Raw genomic sequence first — 27,848 nt, forward strand, 5'->3', positions numbered from 1 at the left:
GGGCTGTGTCTACACCACAACCGCAGCAGGGCCACAGCCCAGCGCTGCGGCTTCACCGCTGTGGTGTCGTGATGCAGACACTGCAGCACTGGAAGGGGCTTTGCCGTCACCGTAGTTAATCCACCCTCCAAGCGGCAGTAGCCAGGCCGATGGGAGAATTCTTCACTCCATCTTCTGATGTCTGCACTAGGGCTTAGGTCGGCTTAATCCTGTCTCCAGGGGTCTGAATTTTTCACACCCCTGAGCAATGTTGCTGGGTCGACCTAAGCTTTAGGTGTAGATCAGGCCAAGCCTCAGCTTCCTTCATCTGGAGTTAGGGCATCCACACAGCCCTCAGCATCGCTTTAACTGCATGGGCTGATCCTCGCACCCGCAGTCAAACCCGTGCGCCTGTCCCGTGTCCACCAGGCCTCCGTGGATCAGTTCTGCTGACTCCCGGTGAACCAGCTCTGGGAACAGTCCTGCACCCCATTGTGTCCCAGAACCAGCTGTTGCAAGAGGGGTTTGTTTGCTCAGCATGTTCCAGGAACACGTATTTCACAATCCAATGATATAAATAAAGCCACAGCGCAGAGCACAAGGGTCACTTCTCCTCTGTGGGCTCAGTTGCACACACCCACTGGGTCACTGCAGGGGGGCGTGGAGGGAGGGGTCTCCTCAGTGACAGCCCTGTCACATTCCCTGCCCCCTTGGGTGCCTGCCCCATCTCCCCAGCCCCCCAGCCTGTGACTGTCACACCGAGCTCAGCCTGCCTCTCTCACAAGGACGATTGCCTGCCCTAACGCCTGGCCACGCTGCCCCACAAGGACTGTGCTATGAACATGGGGTTTCCCGGGTGCCTCCTGCTCCCAGATGGGCACCCCCTTGGCAGGAGCTCAGCTGCCTATGCTGGAGCCGGGAACACAAAGGTCCCCATCCTCCTGGCTTGGTTTTGGGGTGAGTGGCCTTTTCCCTTTGCTCTGGCTTTGAATAGCCCTGGGGGCAACCTGTGATTCTCCAGCCCCACCCATCAGCTACGGCATAGCTGTGTCCTGGGAGCCAGAACTCCTGGGGTCTATTCTGCCTTGGGAAGCGGAGTGAGGTCTAGTGATTTCAGCAGGGAGTGGAACCAGGATCTATCTAGCTGCATGTCCGATTTTACAATACAATTAGTTTAACTTTTGTTAAATGTTAAAAGAGTAAAAAGAAACTCGCATGTCTCTGAGTCCTGGAGGTGTTTCTCAGCTGCCCTGGGCTGGTCTCTTTAGGAACATGGGACACAGGGCTGGAAGGGCATGTTATATAATCCCAGTCACACACTTATCAAGTGCCATCTTCACGTGAGTTAGCACGTTCTCCCCTCACCCATTAGGAGGCTGTTCCTGAACCTTCTTCTCATTTCCAGCCTAAAGTAACTCCTGGCCAGTTCATGATTCTATGGCAGTGGGGAGCACAGGCCACTAGTTGCATGGAGGTGGGAGATTACCTGCAGCCTCCCCCCACCCCTCCCTGGGACAGGGACTCGGCAGTGAGGCTGCACCTGACCCTGACACAGTGCAAGGGCCAGGCTGGCCTCAGAAACACCCTGGGCCCTGCCCCCCTGCGCCAGGTGCACCAGGTGTGGGTGAGCAGGCTCTGGCCGGCAGCAGGATCCAAGTGCAGAGGGACTTAGTGTGGGGGTATCCAGGTAGGGGTAAGAGAGTTCTCTGTGGGGCAATCTGGGTGTGGGTGGCTCAGTGGGAGATCTGGATGCACAGATGCTCACTGAGGGGTTGCAGGGCAGTGGGATTCTGCAGGGGATCCAGGTGAAGGTGTTTGGGGCTCAGCAGGGGGGGTCTAGGTGCAGGGGAGGTGGGGTTCATTTAGGTGGGGGTGGTACAGATGCAGGGGAGGTGGGGCTTGTCAGGGTGAAGTTTCGATGGGCCTGCTTAACGGGGGAGCCCCAGCTTCTGCCAAGGGGATGCCACACGCTGGGCTCCAGCCTCCCCGCACTTCCCCCATTCCCTTCTCTTCCCCATCCCATGCCCCTTCCCCATTGCTCCATCTCCTCCCCTCCCCACTGCCTCTTTCCCCCAGCCCCCACTTCCCCCATCCCATGCCCCTTCCCCACTGCTCCATCTCCTCCCCTCCCCTCCATCTCCTCCTCATCCCACCCCCTTCGTCCCCACTGCCTCTTTCCCACAGCCCCCACTTCCCCCAGCCCCTTCTCTTCCCCACTGCCCCATCTCCTCCCCAGGCCGGGGCAAGGTCACTCTACAACCCGCCGCCCGGTGAGTGCCGGTGGCGCCTGACCCCTGCTGCTGCCCCCGGGACACGTAGCTCAGAGGAGGGGGTTGAGGGGGAGGGCTGGAGAGGCGGCGGGGCTGGGTAGCTTTCCTGGCCGGCCGGGGGATCGGGCTGCCTGGGGCCCCTTCTGACTCCGGGCATCGCCACCTAGCGGCTGCGCGGGTATCACACCGCTCCGCTCTCCGCTCCACGGCCACGGCAGGGGTGGCGTGTCGTGTGGGCCGCTGGTGAATCACAGAATATCAGGGCTGGAAGGGACCTCAGGTCTCTAGTCCAACCCCCTGCTCAAAGCAGGACCGATCCCCAATTTCTGCCCTGATCCCTAAATGGCCCCCTTAAGGATCGAACTCACAACCCTGGGTTTAGCAGGCCAATGCTCACACCACTGAGCTATCCCTCCCCCCAGCAATGTTTGGGCCGGGTCTCTCCCCCGGCCCCGCCTGCTGCCCCCCCCCCGCACCTCCCCCGAGTGTCCCGCGGCCCCCACTTACTGCCCCCGCGCACCTGCCCCGAGCCTGCGGCTCACGCGGACTCTGCTCTGCGGGCTCCCCGCATCAACTGCTGCCGCAGGGTCCTAGTGCCCCCTATTCACTCATGGCAGGGCAGGCTGCCCTTACTCTGCCCTTCCGCCCTAGCCCTGAGCCTCTCCAATGTCCCAAACCCCTCAACGCCAGCCCCAGACAGAGCCCTCATCCCCCCACACCCTAATCCTCTGTCCCAGCCCTGAGCCCCTCCCACACCCCAAACCCCTCATCCCCAGCCCCAGAGAGAGCCCTCATCCCCCCGCACCCTAATCCTCCGCCCCAGCCCTGAGCCCCTCCCAGACCCCAAACCCCTCATCCCCACCCCCGGTGAGAGCCCTCATCCCCCCGCACCCTAAGCCTCTGTCCCAGCCCTGAGCCCCTCCCACACCCCAAACCCCTCATCCCCAGCCCCACAGCCCTCACCCCTGAACCTCCTCCTATCCCCATCTCCCTCCCAGAGCCTGCACCTCCTCCCCCTTCCCACACACCCCCTCCGTCCCCCAAACGCTGTCCTAGAGCCTGAACCCCCTCCCTCTGCACCCCTCCACCCCCAAACGCAGTCCCAGAGCCTGCACCCCTCATCCCCTCCTGCACCCCCACCCCCTGCCCCAGCCCGGAGCCTACACCCAGCACCCAAACTCCATCCCAGAGCCTGCACCCCAGACCCCCTCCCACAACCAAACTCCCTCCCAGAGCCTGCACCCCTCCTGCACCCTAATCCCCAGGCCAGGGCCTGCACCCCAGACCTCCTCCCCCTACCCAAACTCCCTCCCAGAGCCTTAGGCAGGTGGGGGGTGGAGTTTGGGGGGCGGGTTCTGGGCACCACCAAAATTTCTACAAACCTGCCAATCCAGTGGGCCTGCACACTCAAGGTCGGGGCGGGAAGCCGAGTGTGGGGGTCCTTCAGCGATGCAGGCAGTGTGAAAGCAGGTGGCTTGGTTTGGAAAGTGTAGTGCAGTATCACTGGTTCTGACGTCACTAACCACGTCTTGTCTTTTGCCGGCTACTTAGGGCTCTTCTGCACTTGAAACATTACAGTGGCAGCTCTGCAGCTAAAGCATTTCTGGGTCGACGCTACTGACGCTGACCGGAGGGGCAGGAGGGGCAACCCACCGCCCCGAGAGGCAGTAGATAGGTCACTGAAATACAACATGCCTCTGAGTCTTTTCTCTCAGTGCATCAGGAGATGGCAAGGGAGAGCTCACTCAGGCCGCAGCTTACATCAGCCTTGTTTGGAGATCCCCAAGGTGTCCAGCCATGGAGACAGAGACTTATCTCATCTCTTTGCTTTCTTTCAGTTTCCATGACAGGATTCCCCATGGCAGGTAAATACAAACATAGGCAGAGGGTGCGGGGTCTGTCCGTATGTGTGGGGTGCATGCTGCAGTGTGCAGCTATCTCATAAATTGGGGCAAGGAAGGGCAGAGTTAAGGTTATTTAATCTAGTCATTCAAGTGTAGAACTGGAATCTGGGTTCAAATCCTGCCTCCTCCAGACTCACCCCATGGTCTCAGCCCATCTCTTCCTCGCTACATGCCTCAGTTTCCCCACCAGTGAATTGTTAACAAGGTGCACTGTGTGGCAGAGTGAGCAAGGCACAGGGCATCCTGGCTGTTGGGTACCTGTGGAAATGCCACAGCAATTCAGCGTCTCAAGGGCTCACCCTTGCCCAGTAAGACCGATTGAAATTTGGGCTCTGGCAGCGGCTGGCTGAGCTGCATCAGTCTGGGGTGACCCCAGATTTATCCTGGGGTATGATCTGCCCCAACAGATATTTTTGCCTTTAGTTATTGCTAGAGCAGTTTCAGCTCAGCCCTGGCTGTGGCTGGTGAATGGCCTCACCCTGCAAAGGGCAAATGGAGGTGCTGTGTACCGACACTGGGGTGCCGTGATGCTAGCTGGGGCCTGTGAGAGGTGGCGGTGGGGTACCAGGAGCTGGGCTGCCGTGGTGCTGTCACCACAGGAGGGTGCTCTGTCTGGAAGGCCCTGTCTGTCTGGACACTGTGGAATATAGAGGAGCTGAGTCAGCCCCAGTCAGGGCCAGTGGAGGCTTTGGGGGAGCAGAACTACAGCCCTTCGGAGCTGCTGCTGTTGGCTCTGGTCAGGCAGGGGCATCAGGGCGCAGACGGGGAGGGAGCCCAGGCAGGGGCAAAGGGCAGTTCAGTCTCCTGACCAGTTACGCCCTTTGCCCCTCGGCTGGGAGCCGCTCGGACTGAGGGCTGGGCTGGGCTGCACACACCTGTCCTGTCATGGAGGGGAATTAACCCCAGCAGCTCATTTCACATTTTGGGCATCAGAGAGCTGCAATGGCTGCAACTTACACTCACTACCAGCTTGGACCCAGGGCCCCAAGACGTGAAAGTGCAGTGCCTGTTCCCCCCACGCCAGCCACAGCCCCTGCCTGAGCTGGGGCCAAACGGGAACCGGTGCCCTCCAGGGGAAAAGATCCAGGTCTCCTTCCCCCAATGTACTGCGTCACCTCATCCTCCTCGCACAGACTTTATTGGAGCCAGAGTCCCCTGGGGGAAAGACCCTGTGTCCCATCCTCCATCCCACGAGTCAGCCATTCCACCGTGCATGGGGCTGGATCAGAGCTGGTGACCTCCAGAGAGGAACCCCCCAGTGTCCCATTCTCAGCCCCCCGGAGCCAGCCAGTCTGCCACACTGAGACTGAATGGGAGCCAGAGCAAACGATAGCGAACAAGCCCCATATTCCTTTCCTCTAGCGCATCCCTGAGTGTTTATCCCCTTGGGGTGTTTGCAGACTCTGGCATTTCAGAAGTGGCTCAGCTCCGACTGGTGAACGGCCGGAGTCGCTGTGCTGGGAGAGTCGAGGTGCTTCACAACGAGCAGTGGGGAACCGTGTGTGATGACAGCTGGGATTTAACTGAGGCCAGAGTTGTGTGCAGGCAGCTGGGCTGTGGGACGGCGTTATCAGCCCCACGTGAGTCTCGGTTTGGACAGGGATCTGACCGTATCTGGCTGGATGAGGTTAACTGCACAGGGACAGAAGCTGCCCTCTCCGAATGCAAGGCTCGGCCTTGGGGAGAGCATAACTGTAACCACGTGGAAGATGCCAGTGTTGTGTGCTCAGGTAAGCCTCATCTCTTCTGTCACGGTGGGTGCTGCAGGGAGTGGATTAGGAAGCTTTCAGCCCAGCCCCTGGTTCCCCATCTGAGTTCCCGTGCCCCAGCGCAGCGCTATGGGCCTGTACTGAAGGGAGCAGGCTGGGAACACAGGAGGGGGTGCTCTCCCCTAGCAGTCTGGGCTGACCCCAGTCCTCCCGCTGGCTGACAAAAAGTCTGTGCTGCAGGGTATGGGGCTCTCGCCTCACAGTCAGCGATGCTCAGAGTTCCCCAGAGCGGCGCTAGGGGGCGTGAGCTGCAGAGGGTGGAGTGTGGGGCACAGTGAGAGGCCTTCTGATCGCTCTGATCCCCCACCCTCCCTGGCACAATGGGGCGCTGGGTAAGCATGGATCCCAGCTGTGGGACTTGGTGTCAAACAGAGCTTGCAGTCACTCCTGGGGACTAGAAACCCAGGGTCACTTTGACAAGAGATGGGCTCCTAACTCAGCCATGCTGGACAATTTGCACCACAAACAATTAGCCCTGAACCTGTAACGTCCCCCGCAGCTCTGACTGGACAAACATTTCCCCCAACTTCCTGTCTGCACAGTCACCATATTTCTGTGCCCTGACTCTCAGCTGCCTTGTCCCACCCCGAAGTGGCAGCATGTCAGCGGTGGGGACTGAGCCCTTGGCATGGAGGGGCTGTGTGAGGAGGCCAGTCACACCCATCCGTGGTAGGCGATACAGTCATCAGCATCACTTGTGATCAGATGCACAGGCATCTCCTTGAGTATTTATTGCATTTGCAGACTCGGTCATTCCAGACCCAGGTCCTCTCCAACTGGTGAATGGCCCCAATCGCTGCGCTGGGAGAGTCGAGGTGCTTCACAACCATCAGTGGGGAACCGTGTGTGATGAGGGCTGGGACTTAACTGATGCTGGAGTTGTGTGCAGGCAGCTGGGCTGTGGGACGGCGTTATCAGCCCCAGGGAGGGCTCAATTTGGACAAGGATCTGGGCCAATTTGGCTGGCTGAGGTTAACTGCGCAGGGTCAGAAGCTGCCCTCTCCGAATGCAGGACTAAGTCTTGGGGAGACCATAACTGTCACCACAGAGAAGATGCCAGTGTTGTGTGCTCAGGTAACCCTCCTTTGTCATGCCCCTGTAAGTGCTGCAAGAAGCAGTTCGGGGACTCACTGGGGCGCTCTCCCCTCACAGTGAGTTCTGACCCTGATGCAAAATGCTGGGCTGGGGCTCAGCGGAGGCTGCTTTCCCTGCAGACTCCTGCATTACCACAAAGCCCCAGGTCGTGTCTAAGGGCCTTGCTGCAGGGAGCAGTTTGGAGATGACAGGAGGGGGCTGCTCTCTCTCTGAGTCAGTGCTGAGCCCAATGCCCCAGCGTGGTGCTAGGGCACCGTGCTGCAGGCTGAGGTGTATACACCGCTGTGAGTGTCCCTCTGCCATGTCTGCTCACTCTGATCCCCCCACCCAACTCCAGCCCTATGGGCGCTCTGTGACCAGTGAGTTCTCATCAGACTCACTTGCTGTCTTATTCTGATGAGATGAGAGGTTTGGTTGCCTAAAGGAAGAGCCCTGATGTGCTCTGCTTAGACATCTGCCATTTTTGTACGCAGTGTAGTTGCAGTCATGTTGGTCCCAGGATACAAGAGAGACAAGGTGGGTGAGGAAATGTCTTTTGCTGGCTCAACTTCTCTTGGTGAGAGAGACAAGCTTTCGAGCCACACAGAGCCCAGCCCTGAAGAGTAAGCTCCAAAGCTTGTCTCTCTCACCAACAGAAGCTGGTCCAATAAAAGACATTACCTCACTCACCTCATCTCTCTAGATCGGGGTGGGCAAACTTTTTGGCCCGAGGGCCACAGCTGGGTGGGGAAATTGCATGCACTGCCATGAATGTAGGGCTGGGGTGGGGGTTGGGGTGCGGGAGGGAGTGCAGGGTGTGGGAGGGGTGCGGCGTGCAGGAAGGGGCTCAGGGCAAGGAGTTGGGGTGGATGAGGGATGCAGGGTGTAAGAGGGGGCTCAGGGCAGGGGGTTGGGGTGAGGGGAGCGGTGCAGAGTATGGGAGGGGGCTCAGGGCAGGGGGTGGAGGGTTGGGGTGCAGGAGCGGTGTGGGGTGCGGCCGCAGGCTCAGGGCAGGGGGTTGGGGTGTGTGATGCAGGAGGGGTTTGGGGTGCGGGCTCTGGCCCAGGCCGCTTACCTGGAGCAGCTCCAGGGTGGCAGTGGTGCGGAACCAGTAAGGCAGGCTCCCTGCCTGCCCTGGCCCTGCGCCACTCTCAGGAATGGAGAACTGCAGCCAATGGGAGCTTGGGGTGTGGAACCCACGGGTGAGGGCTGTGCACGGAGTCCTCTGCCACCCTCCCCCCGCCCAGGGGCTGCAGGGACGTGGTGATAGCTGCTTCCGGGAGCAGCACGGCACCCACAGCGCCACAGGGGTGGCAATCCCGCAGGCTGGATCCAAAGCCCTGAGGGGCCAGATCCAGCCCATGGGTCGTAGTTTGCCCACTCCTGCTCTAGATTCCTGTAAGGTTTTTGACTTGGCACTGCACGAGAACGATGCAAAATCGACATTGTACATGATAAATCAATTAAAAACTGGCCAACTTCCTGGTCTCAAAATGTAATTGTGAATGGGGAATCATCATCGAGCAAATGTGTTTGACTGGGGTCCTGAGGGATCACTTCTTGGCTCTACACTATTTAACAATTTTATCAAGGGACTAGAGAAAAACATAAAAACATCACTAAGAAAGTTTGCAGATGACACAAAATTTGGGAGACTGGTAAATAGTGAAGAGGACAGGTCCCTGACACAGAGTGATCTAAATCACTAGGTAAGCTGAGTGCAAGCAAACAAGGTGCCTTTTAACATGACCGAATGTAAAATTATACATCTCGAAACACAGAATGCAGGCTGTACTTACAGGAGGGGGGACTCTCTCCTGGGAAGCCCTAACTCTGAGAAAGATTTGGGAGTGGGTGGTGGATAATCAGCTGAACAGGAGCTCCCAGTATGACTCTGTGACCAAAATGGCTAGTGCAATCCTGGGATGCACTTACAGGGGAATCTCGAGTAGCTGTATAGAGGTTATTTTACCTCTGTAGTTGGTGCTGGGGCAACCACTGCGGGAATCTTGTGTCCAGTTCTCTCGCCCACAATTCAAGAAGGATGCTGATAAATTTAAGAAGGTTCAGAGAAGAACCATGAGAATGATCAAAGGATTAGAAAACCTGCTTTGTGGTGACAGACGCAAGGAGCGCAATCTGTTTAGTTTAACAAAGAGAAGGTGAAGGGACCACTTGATCACAGTCTATAATTACCATCATGGGGAACAGAAATGTGATAATAAAGGACTCTTCAATCTTACAGGCCAGTGATTAATAAGATCCGATGGCTGGAAGCTGAAGAGAGACAAATTTAGATTACAAATAAAGAATAAATTTGTAACGATGAGGATTATTAATTGTTGGAACATCTTACCAAGGGCTGTGGGGGATCCTCCCTCCCTGGTAATTTTTAAATCAAGATTGGCTGTTTCTCAAAGATCTGCCTGAGGAATTACTCCAGGGCAGGTCTCTGGCCTGTGCTACACAGGAGGTCAGACTAGGTGGTCACAGTGGGCACTTTGGGTCTTGGGATGTATGAATCCCGCTGATCAGATTCAGTGTCAGATGGAGCCTGCAGCCATTCACAAGGAGTAGGGACCCTGGGATACTTTGTCGAGCATCAGGCTCTTAACCCCATTGCCCCGGCCAATTAGCATCTTAGCTGATGAGCCAATAACTTTTAATTTTTGGCACCATGGTGACTGGATGCAGAATTCTTCCCCATGTCCTCCCTAAATGACTGGGCCAGATTTCTCTTGCCTGTTTCTCAGCTGCACCCTAGTGGTGGCTGCATATCTGTGGTGGGGAGTGAGACCCTGATAGGTGGTAGCTGTGTGTGGAGGCTGTTCAGACCTGTCAGTGGGAGGCTCTACGTTCCCCAGCATCACTACTGATCAGATGCACAGGAACCTCCCTGCGTGTTTATTCCATTGGGGTGTTTGCAGACTCCGATATCTCAGAAGTGGCTCAGCTCCGACTGGTGAACGGCCCGAGTCGCTGCGCTGGGAGAGTCGAGGTGCTTCACAACCAGCAGTGGGGAACCGTGTGTGATGACAGCTGGGATTTAACTGAGGCCAGAGTCGTGTGCAGGCAGCTGGGCTGTGGGACGGCGTTATCAGCCCCAGGAAGGGCTCAATTTGGGCGAGGATCTGACCGTATATGGCTGGACGATGTTCAGTGCAAAGGGACAGAAACTGGCCTTTCCGAATGCAGAGCTCGGCCTTGGGGAGACAATAACTGTCACCACGGAGAAGATGCTGGTGTTGTTTGCACAGGTAATCCTCATTTCACAGTGCGTGTTGCAGGGAGCAGGGTGGGAAGCTCATTACAGGGCATTGTCCCCTCACAGCCATTACTAACCCCAGCATGGTGCTTGAGGCCTGTGCTACAGGGAGCTATATGGTGGTTCCAGTAGGGGACACTCTCCTCTCACACGCTGTGGTGACCCTAATTCCCCTCTACGGATCTATAGGCCTGTGCTGCAGGGAGCGACATGGGGCTCAGTAGGGGGTGCTCTCCCCGTGAAGTCAGTGCTGGCCCCTGTGCCCCAGTGCAGTGACAAGGGGCCTGTGCTGCAGGGAGGAGGCCTGGGTGTCAGTAGGGGGTGCTCTCCCCTTGCAGTTGTGCTTGCCCTAATGCCCCAGTGCAGTGCCATGGGCCCCTAGCATGAGGAAGCCTTGTCTGTGCCCGCTGGGGGGCAGCTCCCCAACTCCCTCAGCCATAGGCCACACAAGCTGTGCCCTCTAGGCGTTGAGGCATGGCCTCTCTCCAGGTTGGCAATAGGCACACTCCAGCCCCCAGCCCTCCGAGTGTCCCCCTACAGCTCCCAGCCCCTGTCCCACTGGGCATTCACAGCAGTCACAGATCCGCTGCTCCCAAAGGAACAGGGCCCCCAGCTGACCAGCTCCACCTCCCATCTCTTCCCCAATCAATGCACAGCCCTAGTTCACTTCATAGTGACAAGGACAAGTGATTTCACAGAGAGTAGAGATTTGAGGAGTAGCAAGGAGAAGGGTTGGAAAGAAATGGTTCCATGGCCAATAAAATCATACCACCTTGACTAGAGCCTAGACTCACTGAACGAGATACTTTTCTGTCTGGTAGAGCAACGCTCACCCCACAGTCCTTCCAGGGTTTTACTCCAGGCTTGGCTGTGATCTCCTGTTCCTGGGACAAACACTGTCAGCCACCCCCTGAGTGAAAGGGAGCTCTTGTCCCCTCTCCTCTTTCTTTGTAGGTACAGACCATTGTCTCTTCCCAGAGGAGGTCTCTCTTCGGAGACTTATCCTGGGGCTCTTTGTCTTTGTAAATTCTCAGGCCCCTACTGGGCCCAGACAGTGAATATAGCCCGTCTCCACGGCTGTGCTTTGTTCTGTGTGCTCATTGACTTAGCCGAAGGGATTGCCATGGCGAAGATGACAAGCTTCACTTCAGCACTTCTGCAGCCTCATATTCCACATTTTACATCTCTCTTCAGCTATGTCCCATACAAACATCTTGCCCCCATTAGGGTGACGAGTGTGCTGCTGGCTCTTGGTAGAGACCTCACATGCCACCTTTGATGATCTATTGTGCATATATCTCACCCAGGGGATCCCCATGTAACTCTAGGCATCCCTATGCCCTCTGCCAGTTGGCATCTAGTTATCCCTGGGCCAGACCCCTCTGCAGCACAATGCGGGGCTGGGTAACTATAGCTTCCACTGGTTGGATTTGGTGTCAATGGAGCCTGCAGCCGCTCACTCAAACTAAAAATCCAGGGCCAATTTCTCAAGAACCAATTTCTATAATCACTGTGTTCCGAAGGATTTGCATCTCAGGAAATTAGCCCAGAACCTGTAACTTCCCCAACAGCTGGATATAGGACACTTCCTGTCCTACACAGCCTAAATATTTCCCTGTCCTGTTTCTCAGCTGCTTTGTCCTACCCCAGAAGCGGCTGCCTGTCAGTGGCAGGAGTCTTCTTCTTTTGCATATTTCACAAGTCAATATCTATGTAACCCTTCTGCCAGGTGGAGTCGGCAGCGACCAGGGCTGAATTCAATATTTAGGGGTTCCTTTTCAGCAATACCACAGAACTGGCTTGAGTTCCCATCCAGTAGCCTGGGACAATTACACACCACCCCCTGGGTGCCTCTATGAGGCAAAGCTTCCCCGCTCGCAGGCACAGAGTCTCAGTGCAGAAAAGAAACTTTTTAATAAAAGGAGGGAAGTAACCGAGCATTAACTTGAGAAAACGCCGGAAATAGGTTTAATCATGACCAAACCACCTATCCCAGAGTACATCGGACAGTGTCTTGCCTCAGGTTCTTTAGTCCAGCAACCAAAAGTTCCTTTAACATGCCCCTCCCTTTTCTCTCCACCACACCCCACTCACAGTGGTTGTCCTTAGTTAGTGAAGATGCAGAGGTGCACCTGTGTGAGTTCAGCTCCCACCATGGGGGTGGGGAGGAGAGGGCCTGGCTCGCTGTGCTGTCTGGGTGCTTGCTCTGGTGGCAGCTGCCCTGCCAGCAGCTGCCCTGCCAGCCACTCACCACTCTGCTCGCCCTCACCGCCTGCTGCCCCCAGCCTCTCTTCTGTGACCTCTGCAGGTCTAGCTCTTGAGTCTCCACCCAGCTCTCAGTGACTGTCAGCTCTTAGTGGAGAGACCTCGGTGCTGAAGCAGGCTGGGCAGAAACACTGTCTCACAGCAGGTGATTTCAGCTCGAATGATCATTTAAACCAAAAAGACTCCTAATGGAGCCTTAATTAGCTCTACCTTTGAAGCGGGGGGGTAGCAGATTGAATCATGCCTAGACCTCTTACACAGAGCCCTCAGCAGGAAAAGCCATCTTCACTCCTTCTCACTCTTGATAGGGGTCTGGTGTCTGAGCCCCCTGGTTAATGAGTTCAGTTCAGTTGTGGGTGACCCCCTCAGTCAGGGCAAGCTAAGCACAGTTGTGCTGCCCTTTACTCACACAATCAGGGTAACAACATTTCATTGCGCCTGTATTCAGTACTACAGTGATTTGTAACCCAACACCAGCCAACACAGCTCTCTCTACTGGATACCTAGGCAGAGTGGGTGTGTTCATGTAAATACCATCTGGTCCTGAACCCTTTTCCCCTCCCCAGCTCATCACTAGCTGTCAGGGGATAGCTCATTCCAACCTTGCTTACCTCTAGCTTAGGGATCGGCAACCTTTGGTACGCGGCCCATCAGAGAAAGCCGCTGGCGGGCTGGGCTGGTTTGTTTACCTGCAGCGTCTGCAGGTTTGGCCAATTGCAGCTCCCACTGGCCGCGGTTTGCCGTTCCAGGCCAATGGGGGCTGCGGGAAGCGGCAGCCAGCACATCCCTCGGCCTGTGCCGCTTCCCACAGCCCCCATTGGCCTGGAACGGCGAACCGCGGCCAGTGGGAGCTGCGATCGGCCGAATCTGCAGATGCTGCAGGTAAACACACCATCCTGGCCTGCCAGCGGATTTCTCTGACGGGCCGCGTGCCAAAGGTTGCCGATCCCTGCTCTAGCTTGTTCAGCCATCTGACTGTGCATCCTCAAGGTCCAGTCTTCTAACGGGGCTCTCCTCCATCACGTGTGACCATCTGTATTGCTGCCCCACCTCTTGTTTCATTAACCTTTGCTCTCTCTCGTCCTCCCACTCTGTTCCCTGGTCACTCCTTACTGTTCTTTTTACAGCTTCTGCCACTATTAAAAAAAGCTACCTATCACTTACCAGAACAATTTACCTTTCCCCTGCTCTATGCAAACCTTAATTTTAAAACAACACCTTTATGAAATGGTGGGTAGCTATTATCCACACTTAACAGAAGAAGGAACCCAAACACAGAGGATTGCCCCGGATCACTTTGTGAGCCCATGGAACAGCCTGGGCTAGAACCCAGGCACTTCTACTTGTTGTATTATTATTTCTAATTTGAATTCCAGTCGCTCTTTGAAGATGTAACGGCTGCTTGAGAAGATCAGGCTAAGCCAAAACCCTGCATTGCAGCAGTCCCTCTGGCCAGTCCTGTCAGGGGCCCGTGAAGCCTAGTCCAGGATATGTGTCCCAGGTTGCAAATAGGAAGATAGAAGTTAGGGCTTCTGAAATTCATCAGCAAGCCAGTCTCTGTACCCCAGAGTTGCCGCCCCTCTGTGAGGACACAGCTTCTCAGCCCAGCTCTGCCGTCATTCATCTGAGATTGGTCCTGGGCTGGCAGCACTAGACATGAGTGCAGCAATAGCTGCCACAAAACGATGTTGCCAAGTCAGTCGTGGCAAGTCAGGAGGAATTGCAGGGGCAGGTGTTTCCTTCAGGAGGGGGCCGATCTGCTTGGAGGAAGTGTGCATTGCCTCTGCACTGGGCGCAACCCTTGTCAGCCTGGAGCGCAGCAGGTTGCTGCCAGCCGTCACTGCGCTCCAGTCAGTTCTCACGGGGGATCATAGAATCATAGAATATCAGGGTTGGAAGGGACCTCAGGCGGTATCTAGTCCAACCCCCTGCTCAAAGCAGGACCAATCCCCAACCAAATCATCCCAGCCAGGGCTTTGTCAAGCCTGACCTTAAAAACTTCTAAGGAAGGAGATTCCACCACCTCCCTAGGTAACGCATTCCAGTGGTTCACCACCCTCCTAGTGAAAAAGTTTTTCCTAATATCTAACCTAGACCTCCCCCACTGCAACTTGAGACCATTGTTCCTTGTTCTGACATCAGTCACCACTGAGAACAGTCTAGATCCATCCTCTTTGGAACCCCAAATGGCTCTGCAATCACATCCGCAAACTCTTTTAGCATTCTCGGATGCAGCACATCTGGCCCCATGGACTTGTGCTTGTCCAGCTTTTCTAAATAGTCCTGAACCACTTCTTTCTCCACAGAGGGCTGGTCACCTCCTCTCCATGCTGTGCTGCCCAGTGCAGTAATCTGGGAGCTGACCTTGTTCGTGAAGACAGAGGGAAAAAAAGCGTTGAGTACATTAGCTTTTTCCACATCCTCTGCCTCCCCCGTTCAGTAAGGGACCCACACTTTCCCTGATCTTCTTGTTGCTAACATACCTATGGAAACCCTTCTTGTTACTCTTAACATCTCTTGCTAGCTGCAACTCCAATTGTGATTTGGCCTTCCTGATTTCACTCCTGCATGCCTGAGCAATATTTTTGTAGTCCTCCATGGTCATTTGTCCAATCTTCCCCTTCTTGTGAGCTTCTTTTTTGTGTTTAAGATCAGCAAGGATTTCACTGTTAAGCCAAGCAGGTCGCCTGCCATATTTAATATTCTTTCTACACATTGGGATGGTTTGTTCCTGGACTCTGGGTGACGTTTTCAGGGAGCTATGGAGCCAACACATGTAAATTCGATGCTGAGGTCAGGCTAAGGCAACCACTAATGACACGGGTGACTGTGTTCATCTCCCAATCACCAAGATGCTTATGACAGCATCTGCCCTGCAGTACTGCACAGTATCCCACTGGAGGGAATACCAGCACCAGGAGTGAGGGTGTAAATCTGCTCCCCAGGAGGTTCCTGCCAGTAGTGTGGGGGGTGATCTTTTTCATTAAGTGCTCTAGTGGGAGCAGTAGGTCAGACTGCAGTCCAGTCTGCCTAACTAGGTGAGAGCTGGCTGGGAGGGGAGTGGACAAACTTCAACATTGCCCAAGTGATTAGCCTGGTCAGTGGTGGGGAGCCCTTGACAGGCAGTGGTTGTGTGCAGAGACCGGTCAGATCCATTGGCAGGAGGCACTACGTTCCCCAGCGACACGAGAGATCAGATGCCCAGGAACCTCCCTGAGTGTTTATTCCCTTGGGCGTTTGCAGACTCTGGCATCTCAGAAGTGACTCAGCTGCGATTGGTGAATGGTTCGAGTCGCTGCGCTGGGAGAGTCGAGGTGTTTCATAACAAGAAGTGGGGAACCGTGTGTAATGACAGCTGGGACCTACAGGATGCTGGAGTTGTGTGCAGGCAGCTGGGCTGTGGGACGGCGTTATCAGCCCCCGCCGGGGCTCACTTTGGGCAAGGATCTGAGCATATCTGGCTGGCTAATGTGAACTGCACAGGGTCAGAAGTTGCCCTCTCCGATTGCAGGGCTCGGCCTTGGGGAGACAGTAACTGTACCCACGGAGAAGATGCTGGTGTCGAGTGCTCAGGTAACCTTCATCCATCATGTCACTGTGGGTGGTGCAGGGATTGGGCTGGGAAGCTTTCAGCACAGACCCAGCTCTCCTGTCTGAGTCAGCGCTGACCCCAGTGCCCCAGCATGGTGCTAAGGGCCTGTACTGCAGGGAGCCCGTTGATGGCCACAGGAAATGTCGCTCTTCCAATGTTGTCAGCACTGACCCCATTTTCCCCACACAGTTCTACATGCCTGCGCTCCAGGGAGCTGGATGGCGGCTCAGTAGGGGGCGCTCTGCCCTCGCAGTCAGTGCTGAGCCCAGTGTCCCAGCACAGCACTTAGGGCCTGCGCTGCAGGGAGCAGTACGTGCGCCTCAGTGAGGGACCCTCCCCGTCGCTGATTGCTCTGATCCACCTGCCCCGCTACAGCACAATGGGGCGCTCGGTAACTGTGGATCCCTTTTGCAGGATTTGGTGTCCAATGGCGCCTGCAGCCACTCAGGGGCCCCTTTTTAAAGTGTAGGGTTCCTACCACCGTCACTCCAGGTGATTTCCATCTCAACTAATTTGCCTGAACCTGTAACGTCCCGCACAGCTGTGACTGGAGACTGGGTTCTTCCTCACTTCCTCTCCTACACAGCCCATGAGTTTCTGTGCTCTGTCTCTCAGCAGCCTTGTTCCACCCCAGAGGTGGCTGCATATCAGAGGAGGGGAGTGAGTCCTTGAAAGGCAGGTGCTCTGTTTAGAGGCTGTTCAGACCTGTCAGTGGGAGGCCCTAAGTTCCACAGCATTACTAGCAATAAGATGCACAGGAACCTACCTGAGTGTTTATTCCTTTGGGGCATTTGCAGACTCAGACATTTCAGAGCAGACTTCGCTCCGACTGGTGAACGGCCCAAATCGCTGCACTGGGAGAGTCGAGGTGCTTCACAACCAGCAGTGGGGAACTGTGTGTGATGATGACTGGAACCTGCAGAATGCCAGAGTCGTGTGCAGGCAGCTGGGCTGTGGGACGGCGTTATCAGCCCCACGCGGGTCTCGGTTTGGACAGGGAACTGACCGTATCTGGCTGGATGAGGTTAACTGCACAGGGACAGAAGCTGCCCTCTCCGAATGCAAGGCTAGGCCTTGGGGAGAGCATAACTGTAACCACGTGGAAGATGCCAGTGTTGTGTGCTCAGGTAAGCCTCATCTCTTCTGTCACAGTGGGTGCTGCAGGGAGTGGATTAGGAAGCTTTCAGCCCAGCCCCTGGTTCCCCATCTGAGTTCCCGTGCCCAGCGCAGCGCTATGGGCCCGTACTGAAGGGAGCAGGCTGGGACCACAGGAGGGGGTGCTCTCCCCTAGCAGTCTGGGCTGACCCCAGTCCTCCCGCTGGCTGACAAAAGGTCTGTGCTGCAGGGTATGGGGCTCTCGCCTCGCAGTCAGCGACGCTCACAGTTCCCCAGAGCGGCGCTAGGGGGCGTGAGCTGCAGAGGGTGGAGTGTGGGGCACAGTGAGAGGCCCTCTCCCCGCTCTGATCACTCTGATCCCCCGCCCTCCCTGGCACAATGGGGCGCTGGGTAAGCATGGATCCCAGCTGTGGGACTTGGTGTCAAACAGACACTCCTGTGGGACTAGAAACCCAGGGTCACTTTGACAAGAGTTGCGCTCCTAACTCAGCCATGCTGGACAATTTGCACCACAAACAATTAGCCCTGAACCTGTAACGTCCCCCCCAGCTCTGACTGGACAAACATTTCCCCCAACTTCCTGTCTGCACAGTCACCATATTTCTGTGCCCTGACTCTCAGCTGCCTTGTCCCACCCCGAAGTGGCAGCATGTCAGCGGTGGGGACTGAGCCCTTGGCATGGAGGGGCTGTGTGAGGAGGCCAGTCACACCCATCCGTGGTAGGCGATACAGTCATCAGCATCACTTGTGATCAGATGCACAGGCATCTCCTTGAGTATTTATTGCATTTGCAGACTCGGTCATTCCAGACCCAGGTCCTCTCCAACTGGTGAATGGCCCCAATCGCTGCGCTGGGAGAGTCGAGGTGCTTCACAACCATCAGTGGGGAACCGTGTGTGATGAGGGCTGGGACTTAACTGATGCTGGAGTCGTGTGCAGGCAGCTGGGCTGTGGGACGGCGTTATCAGCCCCAGGGCGGGCTCACTTTGGACAAGGATCTGGGCCAATTTGGCTGGCTGAGGTTAACTGCGCAGGGTCAGAAGCTGCCCTGTCCGAATGCAGTACTAAGTCTTCGGGAGACCATAACTGTCACCACAGAGAAGATGCCAGTGTTGTGTGCTCAGGTAACCCTCCTTTGTCATGCCCCTGTTAGTGCTGCGAGAAGCAGTTCGGGGACTCACTGGGGCTCTCTCCCCTCACAGTGAGTTCTGACCCTGATGCAAAATGCTAGGCTGGGGCTTAGCGGAGGCTGCTCTCCCTGCAGGCTCCTGCGTTACCACAAAGCCCAGGTCGTGTCTAAGGGCCTTGCTGCAGGGGGCAGTTTGGGGATGACAGGAGGGGGCTGCTCTCTCTCTGAGTCAGTGCTGACCCCAATGCCCCAGCGTGGTGCTAGGGCACCGTGCTGCAGGCTGAGGTGTATACATCGCTGTGAGTGTCCCTCTGCCATGTCTGCTCACTCTGATCCCCCCACCCAACTCTAGCCCTATGGGTGCTCTGTGACCAGTGAGTTCTCGTCAGACTCACTTGCTGTCTTATTCTGATGAGATGAGAGGTTTGGTTGCTTCAGGACATAGCCCTGATGTGCCCTGCTTAGACATCTGCCATTTTTGTATGCAGTTTATTTGCAGCCATGTCGGTCCCAGGATACAAGAGAGATAAGGTGGGTGAGGAAATGTCTTTTATTGGACCAGTTTCTCTTGGTGAGAGAGACGAGCTTTCAAGGTTACACAGAGCCCAGACCCAAAGAAGAGTTCTGCGTGAGCTCCAAAGCTTGTTTCTCTCACCAACTGAAGCTGGTCCAATGAAAGATATTGCCTCACCCACCGTGTCTCCCTAGATTTCTGTAAGGCATTCGACTTAACACTGCACAAGAACGATGCAAAATCAATGTGTCACCCGTTAAAAATTGCACAACTTACTGGTCTCAAAACATAATTGGGAATGGAGAATCATCATTGGGAAATGTGTTTTGACTGGGGCCCTGCGGGATCACTGCTTGGCTTTACGCTACTTATCATTTTTATCAATGAACTGGAAGAAAACATAAAAACATCAGTCAGAAAGTTTGCAGATAACACAAAAATTGGGAGACTAGTAAATAGAGAACAGGACAGGTCACTGACACATAGGCATCTGGATCGCTAGGTAAGCTGGGTACAAGGAAACAAGATTCCTTTTAATACGACCAAATGTAAAATTATACATCTAGGAACACAGAACGCAGGCTGTACTTAGAGGAGTGGGGAAGCAGTGACCCTGAGAAAGATTTGTGGGTGGGGGGTGGATAATCAGAAGAAAAGGAGCTCCCAGAGTGATACTGTGATGAGTAGGACTAATGCAATCCTGGGATGCGTACACAGGGGAATCTTGAGTAGCTGTAGAGAGGTTATTTTACCTCTGTAGTTGGTGCGAACGCTGCGGGAATCCTGTTTCCAGTGTGATGGGATCCCCGGGGTGCAGCCTGGGACTGTGGGACCGTTGTGCCCCCTTAACTCTCTCCAGCCTGGTTTGTCTCACACAATGCTTTGCTAGTGACAAGCAGCAAACCCCTCCAGGCACTGTGATCACTCAGCACAACCGCATGTGGAGCCCCCACACCCAGCTAGATTGCATGAATGCTCCTAGAGACATTAATGAATCACACTGAGAAAGGCACCAGCCAAATCCCCCCAGCTACCACCCTTGTACCTCAGGAATATACCGTCTTGTACTGCTCAAGATGAAGAGTGCAAATTTATTAATTGGTTCACTACTTCATCAATGGAAAGTGGATATACACCAGCCTTTGTAAATCTTAGGAGATTTACCAAACACTTCAGGCAAATTTAGTGGTAAAGATAAATAGTTAAACAAATTTATTGATGACAAAAGATATATTTTAATTGATTATAAGTGATAGGCAAAAAATCAGAGTTCGTTACCAAAATAAAATAAAATATAAGCACGCAGCCTAAACTCTCAACCCTATTAGACTGGGCAACAACTAGACTAAGCAGTTTTTCTCACCCCACTGGATATTGCAGTTCTTAGTACACAGATATCGCCCTTGAAACCTGGGCCAGTCTCCTCTGTTGGAGTCTTCAGTCTTCTGAGTGTCCTTGTTGCTTGCAGCATAGGTGGGGCGGGGGAGGAGGAGAAAAGGCCAAGCATGGGCCCCCTGTGTTCTGTTTTATACACTTAGTCCCATGTGCTTGGAGAACACAAGTCCAGGCATGTCTGGTCCCCAGTCAAGGTTGAACAATTTCCCAGGTGTGGTCTTATGCAGCTGAGTCACTGAATTGTAACTCTCTTGCTGGACAATGGCTATTGATGGTTGTTGGACATCCACCTGCGCATTTGTTAGCTCTTTTGTCATTGTCTCTGGCGAGCTAGTATCTGGGTGCTTCCCAAACCCACAGCATATTTTAGTGAAAACTATACAACTCAATTCTTATAATATTATATGCATTAATGATACACATATTTAGATGGAACAATGGCTTTCAGCAGATCATAACCTTTCCCATGATACCTCACGTGGCATGCTTTATATGCAATATCACAATTATATGTAAATGAGGAATATGGGGGTTACAGGGCGCTCCCACAAGGTATAGAATATCACATCCAGTTCTGGTTCCCACAATTCAAGAAGGATGCTGATAAATTTAAGAAGGTTCAGAGAAGAGCCATGAGAATGATCAAAGGATTAGAAAACCTGCCTTGTGGTGACAGACGCAACGAGCTCAGTCTGTTTAGTTTAACAAAGAGAAGGTGAAGGGGTCACTTGATCACAGTCTATAATTACCATCATGGGGAACAGAAATGTGATAATAGAGGACTCTTCAATCTTACAGGAAAGTGTTTCATAAGATCCGAAGGCTGGAAGTTGAAGAGAGACACATTTAGATTACAAATAAAGTGCAAATTTGTAATGATGAGGACTATTAACTGTTGGAACTGTTTACCAATGGCTGTGGGGGATCCTCCCTCACTGGCAATCTTTAAATGAGGATTGGATGTTTCTGAAAGATCTGCCCTAGGAATTACTCTGGGGCAGGTCTCTGGCCTGTGCTACATAGGAGGTCAGACTAGGTGGTCAGAGTGGGCATTTTGGGCCTTGGGGATCTATGAATCCCGCTGATCAGATTCAGTGCCAGATAGAGCCTGCAGCCATTCACAAGGAGTAGGGACTCTGGGTCACTTTGTTAAGCATCAGGCTCCTAACCCCATTGCCCCGGCCAATTAGCATCTTAGCTGATGAGCCATGAACCTTTAATATTTGGCACCATGGTGACTGGATGCAGAATTCTTCCCCATGTCCTGCCTAAATGACTGGGCCAGATTTCCCTCGCCTGTTTCTCAGCTGCACCCTTGTGGCGGCTGCATATCTGTGGTGGGAAGTGAGACCCTGATAGGCGGTAGCTGTGTGTGGAGGCTGTTCAGACCCACCAGTGGGAGGCGCTACGTTCTGCAGCATCACTACTGATCAGATGCAAAGGAACCTCCCTGAGAGTTTATTCCATTGGCGTGTTTGCAGACTCTGGCATTTCAGAAGAGGCTCAGCTCCGACTGGTGAACGGCCCGAGTCGCTGCGCTGGGAGAGTCGAGGTGCTTCACAACCAACGGTGGGGAACCGTGTGTGATGACAGCTGGGACATAACTGATGCTGGAGTCGTGTGCAGGGAGCTGGGCTGTGGAATGGCGTTATCAGCCCCAGGAGGGGCTCGATTTGGGCGAGGATCAGACCATATCTGGCTGGATGACGTCAACTGCGCAGGGACAGAAGCTGCCCTCACCAAATGCAGGGCTCGGCCTTGGGGAGACAATAACTGCAACCATGGAGAAGATGCTGGTGCTGTGTGCTCAGGTAACTCTCATCTAGCACCGTGCATGTTGCAGGGAGGAGGGTGGGAAGCTCATTACAGGGCACTGTCCCCTCACAACCGTTACTAACCCCAGCATGGTGCTTGGGGCCTGTGCTTCAGGGAGCTATATGGCGGTTCCAATTGGGGGTGCTCTCCTCTCACACGCTGTGCTGACCCTAATTCCCCTGAGCGGTTCTATAGGCCTGTGCTGCAGAGAGCAGGGTGGAGGCTCAGTAGGGGGCGCTCTCTCCTTGAAGTCTGTGCTGGCACCAGTACCCTAGTGCAGTGCCAAGGGGCCGGTGCTGCAGATAGGGGGATGGGGTGTCAGTAGGGGGTGCTTTCCCCTTGCAGTTGTGCTGACACCAATGCCCCAGTGTGGTGCCATGGGTCCCTGGCATGAGGAAACCTTGTCTGTGCCCGCTGGGGGGAAGCTCCCCGACTCTCCTGGCCACAGAACACAAGCTGTGCCCTTTAGGCCTCACGGGGTGGTTTCTCTCTGGATTGTGAGAGGCACACTCCAGGCCCAGCCCTCCACGTGTCTCCCTGCAGCCCCCAGCCCTTGTCCCGCTGTGCATTCACAGCAGTCACAGATCCGCTGCTCCCAAAGGAACAGAGCCCCCAGCTGACCAGCTCTAGCTCCCATCTCTGCCCCAATCAACACACAGCTCTAGATCCCTTCATAGGCACACCAAGGACAAGTGATTTCACAGAGTGTAGAGTTTCGAGGAGTAGCAAGGAGAAGGGTTGGAAAGAAATGGTTCCATGGCCAATAAAATCAAACCACCTTGACTAGACCCTAGACTCATTGAACGAGATACTTTTCTGTCTGGTAGAGCAAAGCTCACCCCACAGTCCTTCCGGGGTTTTACTCCAGGCTTGGCTGTGATCTCCTGTTCCTGAGACAAACACTGTCAGCCACCTCCTGGCTGAAAGGGAGCTCTTGTCCCCTCTCCTCTTTCTTTGTAGGTACAGACCATTGTCTCTTCCCAGAGGAGGTCTCTCTTCGGAGACTTGTGCTGAGGGTCCTTGGTCTTTGCTAATTCTCAGGCCCCCACTGGGCCCAGACAGTGAATATAGCCTGTCTCCATGGCTGTGCTTTGTTCTATGTGCTGATTGGCTCAGCCAAAGGGATTGCCATGGTGCAGGTGACAAGTGTCACTTCCACACTTCTGGAGCGTCATATTCCACATTTTACATCTCTCTTCAGCTATGTCCCATACAAACATCTTGCTCCCATCAGGGCGACCAGCGGGCTGCTGGCTGTTGGTAGAGACCTCACATGCCACCTCTGGTGAGATATTGTGCATATATCTCACCTAGGGGATCCCCGTAAAACTCTAGGCATCCCTCTGCTCTCTGCCAGTTGGTGTCTAGTTATCTCTGGGCCAGCGTCCACAATGGGGACCTGGGTATCTGCAGCTTCCACTGGTTGGATTTTGTGTCAATGGAGCCTGCAGCCGCTCACTCAGACTAAAAATCCAGGGCCAATTTCTCAAGAGTTCGGTTCCTAATCACTTTATTCTGGCTAATTTCCATCTCAGGAAATTAGCCAAGAACCTGTAATTTTCCCAAGAGCTGAGACATAGGACATGTGATTCTTCCTCACTTCCTGTCCTACACAGCATACATATTTCCTTGTCCTGTTTCTCAGCTGCCCTGTCCTGCCCCAGAAGTGGCTGCATGTCAGTGCGGGGAGTCTTCTTCTTTTGTGTATGTCACAAGCCGATATCTATGTAACCCTTCTGCCAGTGGAGTTGGCAGCGACCAGGGCCGGGTTCAATATCTAGGGGTTCCTTTCCAGGAATATAACACAGGTCTGGTTTGAGCACCCACCCCAGTAACCGGGGACAATTACACACCACCCCCTGGGTGCTTCTACGAGGCAAAGCTTCCCCTCTTGTGAGCACAGTCTTAGTGCAAAAAAGAAACTTTTTAATAAAAGCAGGGAAGCCCAGCGGCATTAACTTTGGAAAACGCCGGAAACAGATAAAACCATGAGCAAAACACCTATCCCAGCTTATGCTGGGCAGTATCTTTTGCCTCAGAATCTTGAATCCAGCAACCCAAAGTTCCTTTAATATGCCCCTCCCTTGTCCCTCCACTGACCCCACTCACAGTGGTTGTCTTTGGTTAGTGAAGACCCAGAGTTCAGAGGTGCACCTGTGTGAGTTCAGCTCCCACCATGGGGGTGGGGAGGAGAGGGCTGGCTCGCTCTCCTGTCTGGGTGCTTGCTCTGGTGGCAGCTGCCCTGCCAGCCACTCACCACTCTGCTCGCCCTCACCTCCTGCTGCCCCCAGCCTCTCTACTGTGACCTCTGCAGGTCGCTTTCTTGAGGCTCCCCCCAGCTCTCAGTGACTATCAGCTCTTAGTGGAGATACCTCAATGCTGAAGCAGGCTGGGCAGAAACACTGTCTCAGAGCAGGTAGATTTCTGCTCTAGTGATCACTTAATCCCAAAAGACTCCTAATGGAGCCTTAATTAGCTCTACCTTTGAAGAGTGGTGAGGGGCAGATTAAACTATGCCTAGACCTCTTACACAGAGCCCACACGCCTCAGCCGGAACACCCATCTCCACCCCGTCTCACTCTTGATAGGGGTCTGGTGTCTAAGCCCCCTGGTTAGTGGGTTTAGTTAAGTTGTGGGTGACCCCCTCAGTCAGGGCAGGCTAAGCCCAGTTCTGCTGCCATTTACTCAATCAGGACAACAACATTTCACTAGCCCTGCATTCAAATACACAGTGATTTGTAACCCAGCTCCAGCCAACACAGCTCTGTCTGCTGGATATCTAGGCAGAGTGGGTGTGTGCATGTAAATACCGTCTGGTCCTGAAGCCTTTCCCCCTCCCCAGCTCATCACTAGCTGTCAGGGAAGAGGGTCTTTCAGACCTTGCTTATGTAATGCCAACAGACCCTGGTCATCTGTGGGCAGGATCAAACTGGGCCCTCTGGAGCTCAGTGCATGAGCGTCGATCACATGAGCTAAAAGCCAACTGGCTGTTAGCTAAGGCTGTAGAGCAGACTCATTAATTGCTCTCTCCTAAGTGGTCTCAGTGCCAGTAGATGGGACACAACACCACACCCAGGAGGTGTGTGGGTTACGCTTATCTCTAGCTTGTTCAGCCATCTGACTGTGCATCCTCAAAGTCCACTCTTCTGACGGGGCTCTCCTCCACTACGACCACGTGTGACTATCTGTATTGCTGCCCCACAGGCACAGTGAGAAGATCAGGCTAAGCCACATTTCTGCATTCTAGCAATTCCTCGGGCCAGTCCAGTCAGGGCCCATTAAGCCTAGTCCAGGATCTGTATCCCAGGTTGCAAATACGCAGATACAAGTTAGGGCTTCTGAAAATCCATGAGCAAGCCAGTCTCTCCAGAGTTGCTGCCCCTCTGTGAGGGCACAGTTGTCAACCCAGCTGTGCCATCATTCATCTGAGACTGGTCCTGGACTGGCAGCACTAGACCCCACTGCAGCAATGGTTGCCACAAAACGATGTTGCCAAGTCAGTCGTGGCAAGTCAGGAGGAATCGCAGGGGCAGGTGTTTGCTTCAGGAGGGGTCCGATCTGCTTGGAGGAAGTGTGCATTGCCTCTGCACTGGGCGCAAACCTTGTCAGCCTGGAGCGCAGCAGATTCCTGGCAGCCGTCACTGCGCTCCAGGCAGTTCTCAGGGGGATGGACTCTGGGTGATGTTTTCAGGGAGCTATGGAGCCAACACATGTAAATTTGATGCTGATGTCAGGCTAAGGCAGCCACTAATGACACGGGTGACTGTGTTCAACTCCCAATCTCGAATATGCTTATGGCAGCGTCTATCCCCCAGCACTGCACAGTATCCCACTGGAGCGAATACCAGCCCCAGGAGTGAGGATGTAAATCTGCTCCCCAGGAGGTTCCCGCCAGCTTCTACATCAAGGCAGTGCGGGAGAGGGGGGATGATCTTTTTCATTAAGTGCTTTAGTGGGAGCAGTAGGTCAGACTGCAGTCCAGTCTGCATAACTAGGTGAGAGCTGGCTGGGAGGGGAGTGGAAAAACTTCAACACTGCCCCAGTGATTAGCCTGGTCAGTGGTGGGGAGCCCTTGATAGGTAGTTGCTGTGTGCAGAGACTGGTCAGACCCATCAGCAGAAAGCGCTACATTCCCCAGCGACACGAGAGATTAGACGCACAGGAGCCTCGCTGAGTGTTTATTCCCTTGGGTGATTGCAGAATCCGGCATCTCAGAAGTGGCTCAGCTCCGACTGGTGAACGGTTCAAGTCGCTGCGCTGGGAGAGTGGAGGTGTTTCATAACAAGAAGTGGGGAACTGTCTGTGATGACAGCTGGGATTTACAGGATGCTGGAGTCGTGTGCAGGCAGCTGGGCTGTGGGACGGCGTTATCCGCCCCCGCCGGGGCTCACTTTGGGCAAGGATCTGAGCATATCTGGCTGGCTAATGTGAACTGCACAGGGTCAGAAGTTGCCCTCTCCGATTGCAGGGCTCGGCCTTGGGGAGACAGTAACTGTACCCACGGAGAAGATGCTGGTGTCGAGTGCTCAGGTAACCTTCATCCATCATGTCACTGTGGGTGGTGCAGGGATTGGGCTGGGAAGCTTTCAGCACAGACCCAGCTCTCCTGAATCAGCGCTGACCCCAGTGCCCCAGCATGGTGCTAAGGGAGACAGTTCGGGGTCACAGTAAGTGTCGCTCTTCCCACGGTCTCAGTGCTGACCCCATTGTCCCCACAGAGTTCTACATGCCTGCACTGCAGGGAGCAGGATGGGGGCTCAGTGGGGGGCGCTCTCCCCTCGCAGTCAGTGCTGGCCTCAGTGCCCCAGCACAGCACTTAGGGCCTGCGCTGCAGGGAGCAGTACGTGCGCCTCTGTGAGAGACCCTCCTCGTCGCTGATCGCTCTGATCCCCTGCCCCACTACAGCACGAATGGGGTGCTGGGTAACCATGGGTTCCATTTATGGGATTTGGGGTTGAATGAATCCTGTAGCCACTGAGGGATCCCTTTATGAAGTGTGGGGTTCCTACCACCATCACTCCGGGTGATTTCCATCTCAGCTAATTACTCCTGAACCTGTAATATGCCCCAATGATGTGGCTGGAGACAGGGTTCTTCCTCACTTCCTCTCCTACACAGCCCATGAGTTTCTGTGCCCTGTCTCTCATCTACCCTGTTCCACCCTATAGGTGACTGCATGGTCGTGGTGGGGAGTAGGGCTGTCAAGTTATTAAGAAAATCATAATTAATTGTGAGATTAAAAAATTAATCATGATTAAACATGCAATTAATCGCAGCTTTACACAATAATAGCATACCCTCACTTTATATTAATTTTTTATTACAAATATTTGTACTGTGAAAAAGAAACAAAAGAAATAATATTTTCAATTCACCTCATACAAGTACTGTAGTGCAATCTCTTTATCAGGAAAGGAGAATGATTTACAAATAATAACTGCAATCAAAAATAAAACAATGTAAAATTTTAGATCCTACACATCCACTCAGTCCTACATCTCATTCAGCCAATTGTTCAGACAGACAAGTTTGTTTACATTTGCAGGAGATAATGCTGCTTGCTTCTTGTTTTCAATGTTACCTGAAAATGAGAACAGGCATTCATTCACATGGCACTATTGTACCCAGCGTTACAAAATATTTACGTGCCAGATGTGCTAAAAATTCATATGTCCCTTCATACTTCGACCACCATTCTAGAGGACATGTGTCCATGCTGATGATGGGTTCTGCTCGATAATGATCCAAAGCAGTGCAGACC

General features: G+C 54.1%; 1 protein-coding gene across 1 annotated transcript in view; it reads left to right on the top strand.

Annotated features, from left to right (window-relative positions):
- The first annotated feature begins 765 nt into the window (after nt 1–765).
- LOC141976567 (scavenger receptor cysteine-rich domain-containing protein DMBT1-like) overlaps nt 766–27,848 on the top strand; it is an 84,863-nt gene continuing 57,780 nt past the window's right edge. The window contains exons 1-10 of the mRNA XM_074937590.1: nt 766–936; nt 4,088–4,114; nt 5,554–5,883; nt 6,667–6,996; nt 9,924–10,253; nt 15,770–16,099; nt 16,916–17,245; nt 18,029–18,358; nt 21,754–22,083; nt 26,288–26,617. Coding sequence (XP_074793691.1) covers nt 816–936; nt 4,088–4,114; nt 5,554–5,883; nt 6,667–6,996; nt 9,924–10,253; nt 15,770–16,099; nt 16,916–17,245; nt 18,029–18,358; nt 21,754–22,083; nt 26,288–26,617 — 2,788 coding nt within the window. The 5' untranslated portion in view covers nt 766–815. The remainder of the gene's footprint in view (nt 937–4,087; nt 4,115–5,553; nt 5,884–6,666; nt 6,997–9,923; nt 10,254–15,769; nt 16,100–16,915; nt 17,246–18,028; nt 18,359–21,753; nt 22,084–26,287; nt 26,618–27,848) is intronic.

This window comes from Natator depressus, chromosome 23 (genome assembly GCF_965152275.1).
Source record: "Natator depressus isolate rNatDep1 chromosome 23, rNatDep2.hap1, whole genome shotgun sequence".
Taxonomy (NCBI): domain Eukaryota; kingdom Metazoa; phylum Chordata; order Testudines; family Cheloniidae; genus Natator; species Natator depressus.